At 41.3% G+C, this 16,821-nt stretch overlaps 1 protein-coding gene across 1 annotated transcript in view; it reads right to left on the bottom strand.

The window, feature by feature from the left end:
- The window catches only part of LOC125166398 (uncharacterized), a 301,490-nt gene that overhangs the window by 198,839 nt on the left and 85,830 nt on the right, over positions 1–16,821 (bottom strand). The window contains exon 11 of the mRNA XM_047860338.1: positions 15,464–15,697. Within this exon, the coding sequence (XP_047716294.1) occupies positions 15,464–15,697 (234 nt within the window). The remainder of the gene's footprint in view (positions 1–15,463; positions 15,698–16,821) is intronic.

The following is a 16,821-nucleotide window of genomic DNA, read 5'->3' as shown; positions in this document are numbered from 1 at the left end:
CTCGTGTCCAAAACCTCGGTTTCTCTTACCTGCAAAATGGGTTTAACAATAGATTGGGTGATGTGAAGTTTGCATTGATAGTGTATATTAAGCATACGGTGAAGAAACTGACACACTCTAGGTACTCAGTTATACTTACTCTTCCTCTCTGCGAGAGGATATGAGGCACAGTGATCAAGTGACCTTCTACACTGATGGCCTTGAACCCCTCGCACCACTTAGTAGCAAGGAGCAGAGGCAAAAGAGCATCAAATAAATGTAACGAAAATTGAGTTGTCTTAAATAAATCAAGGATGGATTAACTAATACTTCTTGAAGGAAAGAGCCGCAGAAACCTAACTCAGAGGGAAACAGAGAACGTTCTACATGGCAGATTATTATCATAATGATAAAAATAATTAGAGCAACCAATTATTTCCTACATGTAACCCACTACACTAAGCGATTTGCGCACCGTATTATTTAATGCTCACAAAACCCCTATGAATTAGGTATTAGATTCCCATTGTACACATGAGGGAACTGAGGCCAGCGAGATTCAGTGTTTTCCTAAAGTGCTGAGCACTAGTAAGTAGAGGAGCCAGACCTTGGACAAGAGCAGGATGCCCCACGACCAACCACACCATATGGGAAAGACCATCTGCAAATTCCGTTCCCACAAGTCTGGGGGCCCTCTTGACCAACAGAAGTGACCTGTCCAAGAACTGACGAGAAAAAAGCCTTCCTCCAACTGATATAATGGAAACTTTCTAAAGCTGCATGCTATACTCCAGGATTGTTCGTTACTAATGGTAATAATCAATAATCAATAAAAGCAATGATGCTCAGGCTCTACGTGTCCTAAGACTGCCCCATCTTATGAGTTACTAAAATCATTTTATTTTTTTGGTATTAAATGTCACACAGAAAATAACCTCTTGCAAAATGTTGGGTTCATCATATTTTAAGAATTAATACTTTAGGTCATTTTAATCAGTTTCTGATATATGCAGTTTTCAGAAAGCACTTCAGGGAAGAACACTGTGGCCGTGACTAATAATGACAAGAATATGAACTATATTCTTCATATACATATTGGAATCAGAACGTTACTGAAGTACTTTACCATCTTAAGTATTTAGGAAGCTTTAAATAAAAAATAAATTTGCCTAGTTCACTGAAATTGAGCATCCTCTTTTCAGGCATAAAACATCAAACTTATTAATTTCATGGCTATATTTTAAAATGAGTGCCAGTATCGGTTAGCTGACTACATGATAAGTGTCTTAAAATTTCAAGAAGAGGCACTAAATTTTTCACAGTATTTGTGTTTCATTCTCAATGTAATAAAAATATGCCACCCTTTTAATAATGAATAATAGATTCTCAGTTTGATTTACATGCATGGACTAAATGTCATGTTTGAAAAGTTGCTATTTTATTCATATTGGATTTCCCTCCAGTAAAACAAAAATGGTGCCCATCTACTACTATAATAATGATACCTTGCCACACTGATGTATAAATATTAACTGGTTGATAGACTTCTTAAAATTCTATAGATACATGAAATAGTCTGATAGTACAGTGAATCTAAGTCAGGTTTTCGGTGGAATTTCTGAGGTAAGTATTTGTGCCCTACAATTAGCCAAAACTTACCTACATATAATGCGGCTACGCCAAAGGAATAGGAGAGCCAGACCCTATTTCCATGATGCCGGATTTACACATAGAATTCTAAAAGGTTAAAATCGATCATTACTTCTTCTTTCCAACTGGGAAAAAAAAAAGGATAATTCACTGTCACCGGTTGTTCATGAGCTCCTGTATTCATTTTCTTGGGCTGTCATAGCAAAGTACCATAGGCTGAGTGACTTAAACAGCAGCAATTTATTTTCTGGCAGTTCTGGAGACTAGAAGCTCAAGGTCAAGGTGTTGACAGGGTTAATTTTAGTCTCTCTCACATGGTCTTCCAGGGTGTGTGTCTGCATCTTAAACTCCTCTTCCTATAAGGACAGCAGCCATATTGGATTAGGGCTCACACTAAAGACCTCGTTTTAACTTAATTACCACTTTAAAGACCCTTCCTCCAAATACAGCCACAATTCAGGAGATATAATTCAGTCCATAACGGCCCCCTCTCTATCCACTTTCATCTTCTACACCTACCTTTTTACGTGTAGACAGCATAACTAAAGGACTAGCCAAGATCCAAATGCCTTTTGGGGGATCCAAAGCTGAACTTAGAAATAAAATGATTTTTTCCCCTTAAGCACACAAGTTTCAGTGTGTAATAGCCACCTACGCAATTTACAGAGAACGTCCTGACTTTTATTCCTCCAGCTCTTGATATACTTGGTTATATATACTTGGTCATATAAGGGGCTAAAGAAATAAGTTCTTCAGTTACAAAAATTAATGCAAACATTAGTGGCTTGAAACAATATTTTCCCATATCTGCCAATTCTGTGGATCAAGAAAAGAGGCACGATTCGGCAAAGTGACTCATCTGCTCCACACAGCATCAGCTGGGGCCACTGGGTGGTATTTATCTGGTGGCTGACCTGAACCGGAGGGTCCAAGATGGCTTCTCTCACAAGCCAAGCACATTGGCAAAGACAAAGGGAAAGCTAGACCCAGTTCAGGGGCTCTCTCTCTCTCCTGTTGTTAACAAGGCCTCTCCTTCCTCTCTAGCAAGGTAGCCTCTTAGGAAATTTTTTTACGTAGCACCTCAGGGCTCTATGAGCATGGTTTCCAGTAAGACAGGAAGTGAAGCTACCTGTCCTTTCAAGTCTTTTAAAACCAGAACTTACACCTAGAAAATGAGAGCATCTCTTCCATAATATTCTATCGATTAAGCAGTCACGGACTGCTCCCCCCACCTCTCAGACTGAAGGGGAGAAAACATGGAGCTCACTTTTCAGCGGCGGGGGGGGGGGGGGGGGGGAACAGCAAAAAAGTTACAGCCACCTTTAACCTACCACAACAGGTTATTGGTAATTGAATGAACGACAATATGCAAAAATATTATGCAATACAAATAAAATTAATCCATTTGGCCATGTACATTGCAGTGACCTTTGACTAACCCAGCAACTTCCATCTGACTTAACAGCAAACATGAAAGATTTCCAGTAACTCAAGTAAGCTAATGTGAATTCAAGAATACTACTTGCCAGGTTTTCAAATTTTTTTAACTCTTTTATTATGTATGTTTTCTCCTAAGTTTGAAGTGCTGATCTATTTATTTACTAAATCTATTTTTCATTTCTACAGTGAATGAATAATTTAAGCAACTTAGGTTAGATGGCAATGATTAATAAAAGGAAGGTGAGTGTGTATGCATTTAATATGGCTGCAGAATAGACACACATGCTTTCTGAGAACTAGACTTTTACATATAGTTTTTAAATTCTATGATTTTCTTAATAAAGAGCTTATAGTGGCATTCTATAATTAGAAAGGCTGATATAGCTATTTTCACTTAGAAATATCAAAAATAATCTGGAGAACTGTGTACTTGGTCTTTAAAATAACCAAGTTTTCAGTTACTATAACAGAAAACAGATGTATTTGTGGAGGTCCCCATGCATGCCTATGTACCCTGGGAATTCTTAGAAGGCATTCTACTTGAGAATGAGCTTTGTCCAATTTGGCCATGCTTCAAGGAAGGGAGTTTCTGAGCTCACTTCTCTCTTTAGAAAAGTTTTACCTAATGGGGCGCCAGGGTGGCTCAGTCAGTTAAGTGTCTGACCTTGGCTCAGGTCATGATCTTGCTGTGGGTGAGTTCAAGCCCCGCCTAGGGCCCTGCGCCGACAGCTCAGAGCCTGGACCCTGCTTCGATTCTGTCTCCCTCTCTCTCTGCCCCTCCCCACTCACATTCTGTCTCTCTCTATATGTATCTCAAAAGTAAATAAATATTAATTTTTTAAAAGAAAAGGTTTGCCTAAAATACTGCTTTTGAATATTAAAGAAGGGAGAAAATAAAAAATAAACATAAAATTGTAAAATGATAAAACATTGATATGTATTTTCTTATTCATTACCAGTGATGGGCTCCCCATTTATAGGTAATGTGAAAATAGTATCTCTTTCTCTGAATTGATGGGTCTTCTCAGCCAGGTCTATTTCCATTTTAGAAGCTACTGTTACCAAGATTTGACTCTTAAGATTATCTTCACATTTCCTTATACTCATTTTTGGTAAACTGAGTTTACAATAAACCTTGTTGCATCTCTATAACCAGAGTTTCACATTTCATTTTATTTTGTATTTTAGAAGTATCTATTGATACTACGGGGGCGCCGGGGTGGCTCAGTCAGTTGAGCATCCGACTTCAGCTCAGGTCGTGATCTCACGATCCATGGGTTCGAGCACCGCGTCAGGCTCTGTGGTGACCGCTCAGAGCCTGGAGCCTGCTTCGGATTCTGTGTCTCCCTCTCTCTCTGCCCCCCCCCCCCGTTCATGTTCTGTCTCTCACTGTCTCAAAAATAAATAAACATTAATTTTTTTTCTAAAAAAAGAATACCTACTATGTACAAATACTGTATGCTTCAAAAGACACAAGAATATGATACGCCCACTGCCCTCAAACACCTGAAATCTTGTTGGAGCTCATTCATGCGTATAAATGATAACAAAAGTGATTGAGTCTGGGATTTGAAGGATATGTAGGAGTTACCATTGGGGACAAATGCCCAATGACACACCAAACTTGTAGGATATATAGAACTTGAGTATAGCCCGAGCTAAGAGTGTGCCTGGGCTCATAATGGGAAGTTGGCTCTGATTAATGAGGGTAATCAGACTATGGACAGAAGCTGAGGCCATATTACCAGTCTCTTTGAATCCATGGCAAAGACTTTGATTTATCTTAAGAGTAATGGGAAGTCAACCTATGTGTTAAAAGGAAAGTGCTAGAGTGAGGTGATGGAAAGACCGCTTTCTCTAATGACGACCAAAGGAACATTGATCATGCCCCTGGGGTTAGTGGAAAGCCCTTTTTAGAGGCAGAAGGTAGTTGAGTAGCCAGAGGTACAGAGCAAGGGTTTCATTGCCAACATTTCCTTACTAAGCTATAAGATCTTGCTTAACTAGCATCATTTCTCCAAAATGCAGTTTCTCATTTATGAAATAGAAATATTAATGTTTATCTCACTTATTTCTTTTGAGGTTACACGCCATAATATTAGTGAAAACAGAAAATTCTATCTTGGTCTAAAACACCTTACTGGGGGCACCTGGGTGGCTCAGTAGGTTGAGGGTCTGATTCCTGACTTCAGAGCAGGTAATGGTCTCATGGTTTGTGACAGCAACAAAGCTTGCTTGGCATTTTCTCTCTCCCTCCCTCTCTGCCCCTCCCCCACTCACACTCTCTCTGTCTCTCTCAAAAATAAATAAATAAACATTTTTAAAATAATAAAAAAATCAACACTTTACTGGTTTTAGAAAGAATGGACTTAAGATACAAATATTGTTCACAATTGTTTATCCTTTTAAGTTTTCTAAAAATGTTCATTTATTTTTGAGAGAGAGAGACAGAGTGTGAGCGGGGGAGGAGGAAAGAGAGAGAGGGAGATACAGAATCTGAAGCAGGCTTCAGGCTCTGAGCTGTCAGCACAGAGACCGACACGGGGCTCAAACTCGGGACTGACAAGATCATGACCCAGGCCGAAGTTGGACACTTAACCAACTGAGATTGGGCACCTGCTCTAAGTCTCATCGCTACGCAGATTTTGGAAACCAAAATTCAATTCCAGGTAAGGAGCACACACTTATCCACCAGCCTACCATGTTCTGGTTCCCTTTATTTATTCTTCCCATTTGAATATACAAGAAAAGTTTCTATGGAAGTATTTCCAAAAGATTCTTTTCGAGGAATTAAGAGGTATTGTCCTTACCTTCATCCATAGAAAAAGCCTCATTCGGTCACAAATTAGTACAGAGCAGATCCTCTTGAAACTAAGAGACTAATAATCGCCTGCTCACTGCGATTCTGTCATGTGGAAGCCTGTGTGGTCGTCACATTCTGTTCTAGATATTCCTTTTCCTGTAGCTTCTTTGCTGTGATGTGCTTTTAAATACTATCCAATCAAAGGATGGCGTGTGTCTGGCTTTCTTAAATCCTCCGATTGCCACAACTTACCGTAAGGCACATTACTTTTTTGCCTTTAAACTAGCATTCATAGAATTTCATCATGCACACGCTGACATGTGATTCAAACAACAGATGTGCTTATCAAATAAAATGGGGTTAAGTACCGTCAAAATTGAGTGATTTCTTTCCCCCCTTGGTGACACAGACACTCTCTCCAAGACCCGGTTTTATTTTCTTTGTGGTGTCGGGTAATGTGAAAAATGAAATATGGAAGCCCAAATTGAAGGAAACCATGGTCTTAATGGAATCATTAGAGAAATTGTTCCAGAATGCTACATCCTTCCAGAAATAATAACCTTGTAATGTCAGCAAATTCGGAGTCAGCATGGGTTACCTGCTCCATACAGACAGCCTGGTCACGTTTGTTAGAGCTGCCTGAAGGCTTAGCCCAACTTGAGAACATGACCTTTCAGAATTGTTTTTTAATTCATTAATCAATGTTCTTTGCCTCAATGCTGTTGGTTTTGTTTCTTTAACCTACCATCTGTATCATTTTTTTACATTTTATTTGAGAGAGAGAGAGAGAGAGAGAGAGAGAGAGAGAGAGAGAGAGTGCTTGAGTGGGGGAGGCACAAAGGGACAGAGAGAGAAAGAGAGAATCACAAGCACATCCCACACTCGGAGCAGAGCCCAATGCCAGCGGGACTCAATCCCACAACCCTGGGATCATGATCTGAACCAAAATGAAGAGTCAGAAGTTCAACGGACTGGGTCACTTGGGCGCCCCTGTATCATTTGTTTAAGTTGGCCAATGCCTGTACCCAATGAAGATGAGAATTATAAGCATAGCAGTTTTATCAAATAATTAACAAAATGTTCTCTCAGCTCAGATACTGTTGCTAAAGTGCAACAGTAATGTTTTTGTCATATTTAAGTATATTTAAATAGTGATAATACTTTAAGTGATAATGCAAAATGCTTCTCATAGTCATTACAATTCTTAATTTATGACTTTAGATTTTTACAAAGTACTTTGATTTCTCTTCTCTTTCAATTTTCCCTACAGCTCTGAAGATTCCATGTTTATTTACCCACATAGATTAGAATATTAGAAACCAAGTAGGACGGAAGACAGTAAAATCTTTCACCAAGTTTTCAAAGGATCAGTCCAATTTTCTTAGAATAAGATTTTCCTTACATAGTGGTTTTCTATAGTACCATTTCCTATAGCTTCTCATCTTTGTAGCTGTAAACAAAATGAATTTCCATGCATATATGAGTGGTCGAAATCAGTGCTTTCCAAATTTGGTGTACATATTGTGCAAGTAGAGATGTCTTAGCCACAACTCTTGATTTAACTTTGAGTTCATTAGTTGCAGAAATAATCATGTAACTATACAAATGATACAATCATTTATTCCTTCCTCTGCTATCCAAAAGCTCTTAACTGCCTAATAGTTTATCAAAACTGAATAGTAAAGGCATACTGTTTATTTAGTATTCCTTTGGAAAGTTACAAAACATTTCAAATATAGAGGATTCAAAAGAGTAGTACAAGATGACATCAGTTCTTTCGTTCTTCCTTTTCTTGAGAGATATTCCTTGTTAGTTATTTTAGCAAGGTTCTATGAAGGATACATGGGTTCTGGATTGAACGGAGTCCCCCCCAAAGAAGCTATATTGAAATCCTAACCCGCAGAATCTCAGAATGTGATCTGATTTGGGAATAGGATCTTTGCAAGTTTAACCAAGTTAAGATGAGGTCATTAGGGTGGGTCCTAACTTATTACGACTGGTGTCATTATAAAACGGGGAAATTTGGATACAAAGACAAATGCACACAGAGGGAAGATGATGTAAAGACACACGGGGAGAGGGTCATGTGAAGACAGACGATTGGGGTGGTCCATCCACAGGCCAAGGAGCACCTGAGGCTACCAGCAGCGAGAAGAGAAGCATAAGACAATTCTTCTCTAGCACAGACTGAGAGAGCAGCACCCTGCTGACATCCTGCCTTCAAACTTCTCGCCTCCACCACTGTAAGACAGTAAAATTCTTTTTTTTTTTAAGCCACTAAGGCTACAGCCTTTTGTTAAGGCAGCTTTAGGATGCTAGTACAGTATTCTTAGGCAAAAGTGTTTCTCTTCATTTGGACCATTCCCTACCCTAACTCTTGAAGGGTAAGTTAGGTAACCATCTTCTTAAATTTTCTCCCATGGCACTGAATGCGTTGTTCAATTGTCCTCAGACTTCTATAATTGCCGTCTGCTGGTTCATCACAATGCGTCCACCTGTGGATTGATTGTATTTTCTCCTGCTCACAGACTTTTGCTCCTTGAATCTGAGAGCTTGGGTTTTCCAGCAAGTCCGGGAAATTAATACCTCGCTGAGAAATTAACTCATGTAATGTTTATTCCCTCTTTCTCTCTATTTTCTGCTCCCGGAAATATTATAAGAGACCTTCTCCCAAATCACTTCACTTTTTCCATCTCTTTATCCCTTAGTGGTGCAGACCAAGCAAGGTCTTAGCTTGCCATTAGCTCTCTCCTCAGAAGGTCTAATCTATATTATATACCTTTTGAGTTTTTCATTTCAACTACTATATATTTTCCATCATAGGAATTCTATTTCTAGATTAACAGGAAAAATATTTTTTTAAGTTTATTCATTCTGAGAGAGAGAGAGAGTGGGAGAGAGAGGGAATCCTAAGCAGGCTTCATGCTGTCAGCACTGAGCCCGACACAGGGCTCGAACTCATGAACCATCTCATCATGATGAAACTGAGCCAAAACTAAGCATTGGATGCTTAACCAACCGAGCCACTCAGGCACCAGGCACCCGGCACCCCTGAAGAAATAAAATTGTCAGCAGAGCCTAGAGAAAGAGGAGTTTCTTATTTCCCTATTGAGAGCAGATTTTTTTCTTGGTCTAGTCCTTTTCAGACTAGTCTTAAACATCCTTGATTTATGCAGGAGACTTTCAACACTCCATAGCTAATGGGCCCAAGGCCTTACCTCCTGAATGGTCACTGAAACCTAAAACTTTAGATACCCAAGATTGATACTCTCTTCTCCCCCCCACCATCCAAGGCAGCCATAACCTCGGATTACTCACTTCCCTCTCTGATTTTCAATTTCCTCTTCATTTCTGATAACCAAGGAAATCATTTTTCTCTCTTAGGTGTTTATCCGTGCATCTCAGAGCTATTTGCTCTTATCACATCTAGAATTTCCAGGTGTTCATAGATCCTAATCTGAAAACAAAACATGCCTTTGACTCCTGATTCTGGCAGAATGGTAGACTAAGATAATCTGCATATTTAACTTAGTTTATCACCCTTCCAAAACTGAAAGACAAAAGGCATATTTTTTTTTGGCATATATCTTCTCAAAGACCCTAGCCTGTTTGTCGTCAATGACCACGATCCACAAAGAAGGCGATGTTTTCTATACGAAAGATTTCCAGGATAAGTGTCAAAGGACAAACAGGTTCCAAATGTCTCTACCAAGGAATTATTCAAACTCTTCAAAGAAAACGAACCCACATTTAAAATCCATAATTTAGAGTATTCAAACATTTTACACGAGGGGACTGGAGCTCAGACTTGTCAGTTAACTCATCATTTTTGACCACCTCCGCTCTGCAAAAGGAGAAAATCAATGTTAAGATGTAAATTTATTTAAACAAAATCCAAGTGACGGTATCTGGAAGTCATATCTTGGGAGCTTGGAGGTGATACTACCTTTGGGCTCACCAATGTGTCCACTACCTCCCCCAGGAGACTTCTCAAACCCTATGAGCAACTTTTTCACCTTAACCTGCAAATATTTGCCTCCTGGCACAGCCTGACGCCAAAAGGGAAGCCAGCTGTGATGTGTAACATTGTACCCTCATTCCAACATCCATTAACCGTGTAACCTTACAAGTGGGTAATGCAGGCATTTCCTCAGCAGACTAGGTGCTTCTGTAATTTACCCTCCTTCCGGGCAATGCCTTCTCAGTCCCTCCTTACTGCATGGGAATAAGCGACCACTCCTCCCCCGCACTCCCAGTTAGCATTTGTAAGGTACCCTGCCCTCCCAAATGACCTTATGAAGCCAATTTCTCCTGTTCGTGGAGTTACAATAGAGATGACCCTGTCTTAGACTTCCATTTTTGTGTATTGCTTTTTTGAAGTCTATTGATTTATTTTGAGAGACAGAGAGAGTGACTAGGAGAAGGGGCAGAGAGCGAGGGAGAGAGAGAGAATCCCAAGCAGGCTCCGCACTGTCAGTGCGAAGCCTGATGCGGAGCTCTAACTCAAGAACCGTGAGATCACGACCTGAGCCGAAAGCAAGAGTTGGACGTTTCACTGACTGAGCCACCCAGGAGCCCCTTAGACTTGCATTGGAAAAGTAGGGACAAAAATGTCTTAAGTGTCCCTATATCAGTTACATACACAATGCACATTTATGCATTCCCGTATGTGTATTCCTATTATTAAAAGTATTATATTTCTGGAAAACTTGCTGTTTTAACTGTCAGTCTCCCACACACTGCTAACAGAGCAACTGGCAGGCAGAATTGTGTGGTTAGTGAAAAATTTGCTGTTATTGGGTAGAGCCCAGTGGAATGAACAGGACTTTGAGCAGCAGAATTTTCATTCTGAAATCAAACAGCCTCCGATGACTTCTCTTTCCTGTCAAGTTCTGGAGGTTTTGGTGCTTTTCTTGTGTTGGTTTTGTCCTGAACTGTGTACTTTTCTTATATACACTGAATGTGAAATAGCCTGGTGTATTTCTTTGGGGATCCAGGATTTTGTTAGGTGATACCAAGGGATGGATGTAATTCCGTGACATTTTGTCAGGCTGTTAAAGAGTAAATTTTCCTTGGCTGTGGCAGGAGGTAATTATTTTTGTTTGTTTGCTTCTGACACAGGGGAAGAAAATTTGGGGTTGTTACTTCGACGATTCCAAGAGACTTTTTGTTCTTTTTGGCAGGAAGGGAAAAATGCATTTTACTATTGAAAGAAGGACCAGGCTCTGATTTCCCCTGCAGACTTCATGTACTTTTTAGCCCTGTGAATATTTTTTAAGTTTGTTTATTTATTTGGGGGAAGGGGGCAGAGGGAGGGGCAGAGAGAGAGAGAAAGAGAATCTCAGGCAGGCTCCGGAGTTGTCAGCACAGAGCCCGACACAGGGCTCGATCTCCCAACCCCGTGATCTTGACCTGAGCCGAAACCAAGAGTCGAACACTTAACTGACTGAGCCACCCAGAGACACCCCAACACTGTGAATGATCTTGCAACATGAATCACATAGTGGTTTTGCCCTTCTCCCTGAAGGCGTCCTTGGGGCACCTCTTCATCTTCTAGTCCCTCCTGGCATTTGAACTGTAGCACACTCTGTTAGGAACCTCCAACAGCATGCATGGAATATTCCCAAAGCAAACACAGCAATATATGTGGCTTCTGCACTCAGAGTTCATGCTTTGATGGTGGCACACGGGGATGGGCATCTAAACCAATAATAACAATGATAAGAATGCTCGTATCTCCTTTTACCATAAAACAGTTCTTTTTATTATTTTTTTTTAATTTTTTTTAAATGTCTATTTATTTTTGAGAGAGAGAGACAGCATGAGCAGGAGAGGGCCAGAGAGAGAGGGAGACACAGAATCTGAAACAGGCTCCAGGCTCTGAGCTGTCAGCACAGAGCCTAACGCGGGGCTTGAACCCAAGAACCGTGAGATCATGACCTGAGCCGAAGTCAGACGCTGAACGGACTGAGCCACCCAGGCGCCCCATAAAACACTTCTTAATGAAGATGGCTCTAGAAAGCAAACTGAATAATATGTTTTGTAACCTATCTCCATGCTTTACATTTTCAGATACTTAATTAAAAGGCACAAAAAGAATGTACCTGCCTGTTAGGTGTTCATTGAACTCTTTTTTTTTAAAAGAAAATAGCTAAATTTGGGGGCTCTGGGTAGCCCATTTGGTTAAACATCTGACTTCGGCTCAAGTCATGATCTCACAGTTCAAGGGTTCGAGTTCCGTGTCGGGCTCTGTGCTGACAGCTCTGAGCCGGGAGCCTGCTTCAGGTTCTGCGTTTCTCTCTCTCTCTAACCCTCCCCCCACTCATGCTCTGTCTTTTAGGGACCCCTAGGTGGTTCAGTCAGTTGAGGGTCAGTCACGAGCTCAGGTCATGATCCCAGGGTCATAGAATCGAGCCCCACATCAGGCTCCTCGCTGATCGTGGACCTGCTTAAGATCCTCTAACTAAATATTAATATTAATTGTATAATATACTGAAATTTTGGGTAACACCACATTTCTGAAATTTCCCTGAGGTGATAGGTAGGAACCAAGACCTCAGCTCAGGGGTTAAATTATGCTTGCTGCTTTCTTAGAACACGTCCTCAAAGTCTGGTTCCACAGAGACAGTGGGTTCCCCCAGAGAAAATGTCCTCTCCCTACCTACCCTAGACTAACTCCTCTCACAATTATCCCACATTTCTTCACAAAGCCTTTGGGATCAGTCATTAGAGGAAAAAACCGTTAACCGACATTGTTCTCAAGCAAAGGTTAGTTTGAAAGTTACTTGAAATATGAACATGTCATAGATATTCAAATGAAAGTCCACTGGGGAAACATTTATGGGCTCCACTATCAAAGAAACAGAATAATGATAGCAATAACAAAAGAAGCCTCTGAATTCTGTGTATTTCCCCAAGTATTATCTCCATCATTTCTCACGATGCATCTGAGAGGCACATATTTTTAACCTCATCTCACAGATGAGCCAACTGAGAGTTGACTCCCCAGTGAATGTTTTTCAGCAGGGATTCCTTTTCTCTCAGGAAGAATTCTTTCCCAGGAAGAGTTCCGGTCTCTTGTTTGAAAGAGACCTCTGGTGTTCTCAGCACCATCAACACGGGCAATTCTCCAAATCCTATCTGAAGTGGACTGTGGATACACCTTGGGATGAAGCTGTGACTTTCACCAAATGTGTATTCTGTCTATTAGGCTCCCAGCGGTAAGCAGGCTTTGTTTTCTTTGTTTTTGAAGCCCCATCAACTTTTTTTTTTTTTTAACGTTTATTTATTTTTGAGACAGAGAGAGACAGAGCATGAACAGGGGAGGGGCAGAGAGAGGGAGACAAAGAATCTGAAACAGGCTCCAGGCTCTGAGTTGTCAGCACAGAGCCCGACGCGGGGCTCGAACTCACGGACCGCGAGATCACGACCTGAGCCGAAGTCGGCCGCTTAACCGACTGAGCCACCCAGGCGCCCCAAAGCCCCATCAACTTCTAAACACAGAGGTCACCTGAGACTTTGCACACATTATTCAACAGCGTGGCTTTTATGGATGCTATAGGTTTTCTATTCTTTTTTTTTTAATTAACATTTATTGGGGCGCCTGGGTGGCGCAGCCGGTTAAGCGTCCGACTTCAGCCAGGTCACGATCTCGCGGTCCGGGAGTTCGAGCCCCGCGTCAGGCTCTGGGCTGATGGCTCAGAGCCTGGAGCCTGTTTCCGATTCTGTGTCTCCCTCTCTGTCTGCCCCTCCCCCGTTCATGCTCTGTCTCTTTCTGTCCCAAAAATAAATAAACGTTGAAAAAAAAAATTTTTTTTTTAAATTTAAAAAAAAAAATTAAAAAAAAAAAATTAACATTTATTTATTTTTAAGAGACAGAGACAGAGCACAAATGGGGAAGGGGCAGAGAGAGAAGGAGACACAGAATCCGAAGCAGACTCCAGGCTCTGGGCTGTCAGCACAGAGCCCAACACGGGACTCGAACCCACCAGCCGTGAGATCATGACCTGAGCCAAAGTCAGACACTCAACTGACTGAGCCACCCAGGTGCCCCATATGTTTTCTATTCTTAAAATTCACTACAGAGTTGTTGACCATTAAAAAGAAAAAAACAAAAGACAAAAACCAACCAACCAACCAACCAACAACAAAAAAAACACTATCCTCAAGGGTCTTAGATATCTAGAAAGTAACGGTGGCAAAAAAAATGAAGGTTGATAATTCTCTTCTCAGAACAAGTAAATAATGACAGCCTACGTGTGTAGTTTATAGACCTACCATACAGAATGGCTCATTTTTTACAGTCTCGCCTCTTATTCTAATTTTTTCAGTTGGTCAGAATAAATACAAGACATTATCTGCAGAGTATATTCATGTGAATAATGGATTACAACCCTTAATGAAATACCACATGCTAAAATTAATTAAAAGGATACCTTTTAGCACAAAACCTAAGGGGAAATGGAGAAAGAGAACACACTCCTATCTATTTTAGAGAGAAATTAGCTTTTCTCTTAAATATCACTCTGCGATACCTATATGGACCCTCAAGATGTGTGTTTTACTCTTTCAAATTAATAGTGTAAAAGGCAATTCTGTATTTGTGGACAGTCTGTGCTCATGCTCAACGTCCAATGCACCAGCATGTGGTAAGTGTCCCAGGACTAACCCACCCTCCTTTATTATTATTATTATTATTTTATTTTGTTAACATTTATTCACCTTTGAGAGACAAAGAGAGACAGAGCGCAAGCACGGGAAGGGCAGAGAGAGAGGGAGACACAGAATCCGAAGCAGGCTCCAGGCTCCCAGCTGTCAGCACAGAGCCCGACAAGGGGCTCAAACCCACGAACCATGAGATCATGACCTGAGCTGAAGTCAGACACAACCTACTGAGCCCCCCCAGATGCCCCTCCCCACCCTCCTTTCTTTTTTGTGTGTGGGCGGGGGGGGGGGGGGGGGGGGGGAGGGCTAGAGTTTCATGGAACATGCCCCAGACGAGACTGAGCCTTCTCTCTGCTTCCAAAGGGAACTTGATGGTCTCCAGCCTGTTTCTCATCCCTGCATCCAGGGTCACTGGTTAACCTTACCCACCTTCTTCCTCCTTTACTCAGCAGTGTCTTCTCTAGAACCCCTCCCTATATCCATAATATATTTTCTGAACAATCCTTCCAACTTCTCTTCTGGCCTCAAGCTTGGTTCTCACCTAAAATCAGCGTCCCTGGCTGCTTACACGCTTATCCATGTACTACACGCCCAACAATGTACATCATTAATCACTCAGCATGTAAATCCTAAAAAGGAGGAGAACTAGACCAAGCATCCACCATACATGTGGTTGCTAAATAAAGACAGCATTTCCATTTTACACGGGACTTAGGGTGTCCCTTTATGGTCCACAACACATGCTTGGTGCATAGTGGGGGCTCATTGGGTATTGGCTGAAGGAACGAATGAATGAATGCAACCCTTTCTGTTCACTCCGCAAAGTTGAATATCTCAAGCCACATGAGTAGAGACGAAAAGATGGATAGATAGGAAGAGTGAGGAAGCTACCTAAAAAGGGACATGTGTGCAAAAAGGCCAGCTTACCACATAAAGGCTTTCGTGGAAATAGAGCCCCAGATCATAAAAATTTCCATCATGCCTCACTGGGTGTGTTCTGGTCTTCAGCTGCTCCGTTTGCTGCCACTGGAAGACACAGCCACCTGGTCGACCAAGCAGGGACACCCTGAGGCGGTAGGAGCCTCGGGGAGCCTTGTTCTTGAGGCCTCTTGCACATTTCATCCGTACTTGAAGATGCTGAGGCGCCTGGCTGCGCTCAACCTAGAGACAAGGCAGGTCTCCTGAAATACGCAGGAACTGGATGAAACCACACAATTAGCCACAATGCACTTCTTGGGGGTGGGGGGAAATAGACAATTATTTTCGCTCAACCTGTAATTGTCAGGTATTAGCAATGATAACAGAGGAGGACACACGATATATAATTAGGAGGTCAAAAGGCAAACCTGCCAATTACGCCAGGGGAAAGGTTAGCCAATTTTTAAGCATGGTATGTTAATGATCTGTGACATCAGAAACCATTCATCTATTATAATAAGATAGAATTAACAGGATACCAACACTTCTGAAAACCACACATCGTGCCTCTTCGAGGTATCTGGGAGGGTGAGTATGGGCCGTGAGTTTCAAACTCAAGAGTTTGGAAGGCAAAAACCCTTACCTCTGACACTAATCACAGACCACAGGATGCCGTAGGAGAGGAAAATGCTTTTTTCTCTACCCCTCCAGGTCTTTGCTGGACTGAAAATTAAGTTTACGTGAACAGATGAACTGGAGAAAGAAGCCAACGTTTTTTGACACGCACAAGGAGGCCCAATAATGAAAACGAGACATAAAGAAATGACCAAGGAAAGCAGTTTTTAGACATGTTAGGAAGAAACAAAATAATGTTGCGAGAAAGAAACAGGATAAAGAAAACGGGTGTTTAAGAGTTTCAATTAGGAAGTAATTCCAAGCAAACTCTGGGCTGAGATTGTAGATCAGTAAAAAAAAATAAATAAATAACAAGCTTTCTACAGCGTTCTTCACTTGAAAGTTCCAATCTCTGGTGATAAGGATGTCTTTTCACTTCTTAATTAAGGGAGGGTACTTTTCATATGGGAGATTTATTTCCTATTTTCAGGGGGACGGAGGAGGATCTGAGTGGTCTTGCACTGGCTGTCTCTCAAGTAGCTTCAATTCAAAATAGTCTGTGTGCCCTTGTGGTACATTTGGGGCAGCCTGCCCTTGGTCCCTATTCCACCTTGATGAGTCAAGTCCAAAGTAGGTCAGACAAACCCTTCACCTGATAGATACTTTTATTCAGTTTAAGCATGAGGTCAACTTACCCCATGGGCTTCCAAGGAGAGAAAAAAAACAACCTAAAGGACGGAGTAGCATTTGTG

The sequence above is a fragment of the Prionailurus viverrinus genome, chromosome B2 (genome assembly GCF_022837055.1).
Source record: "Prionailurus viverrinus isolate Anna chromosome B2, UM_Priviv_1.0, whole genome shotgun sequence".
Taxonomy (NCBI): Eukaryota; Metazoa; Chordata; class Mammalia; order Carnivora; family Felidae; genus Prionailurus; species Prionailurus viverrinus.
Note: the sequence above shows the minus strand (reverse complement) of the source record. Positions and strands in the feature narration are given on the sequence as shown.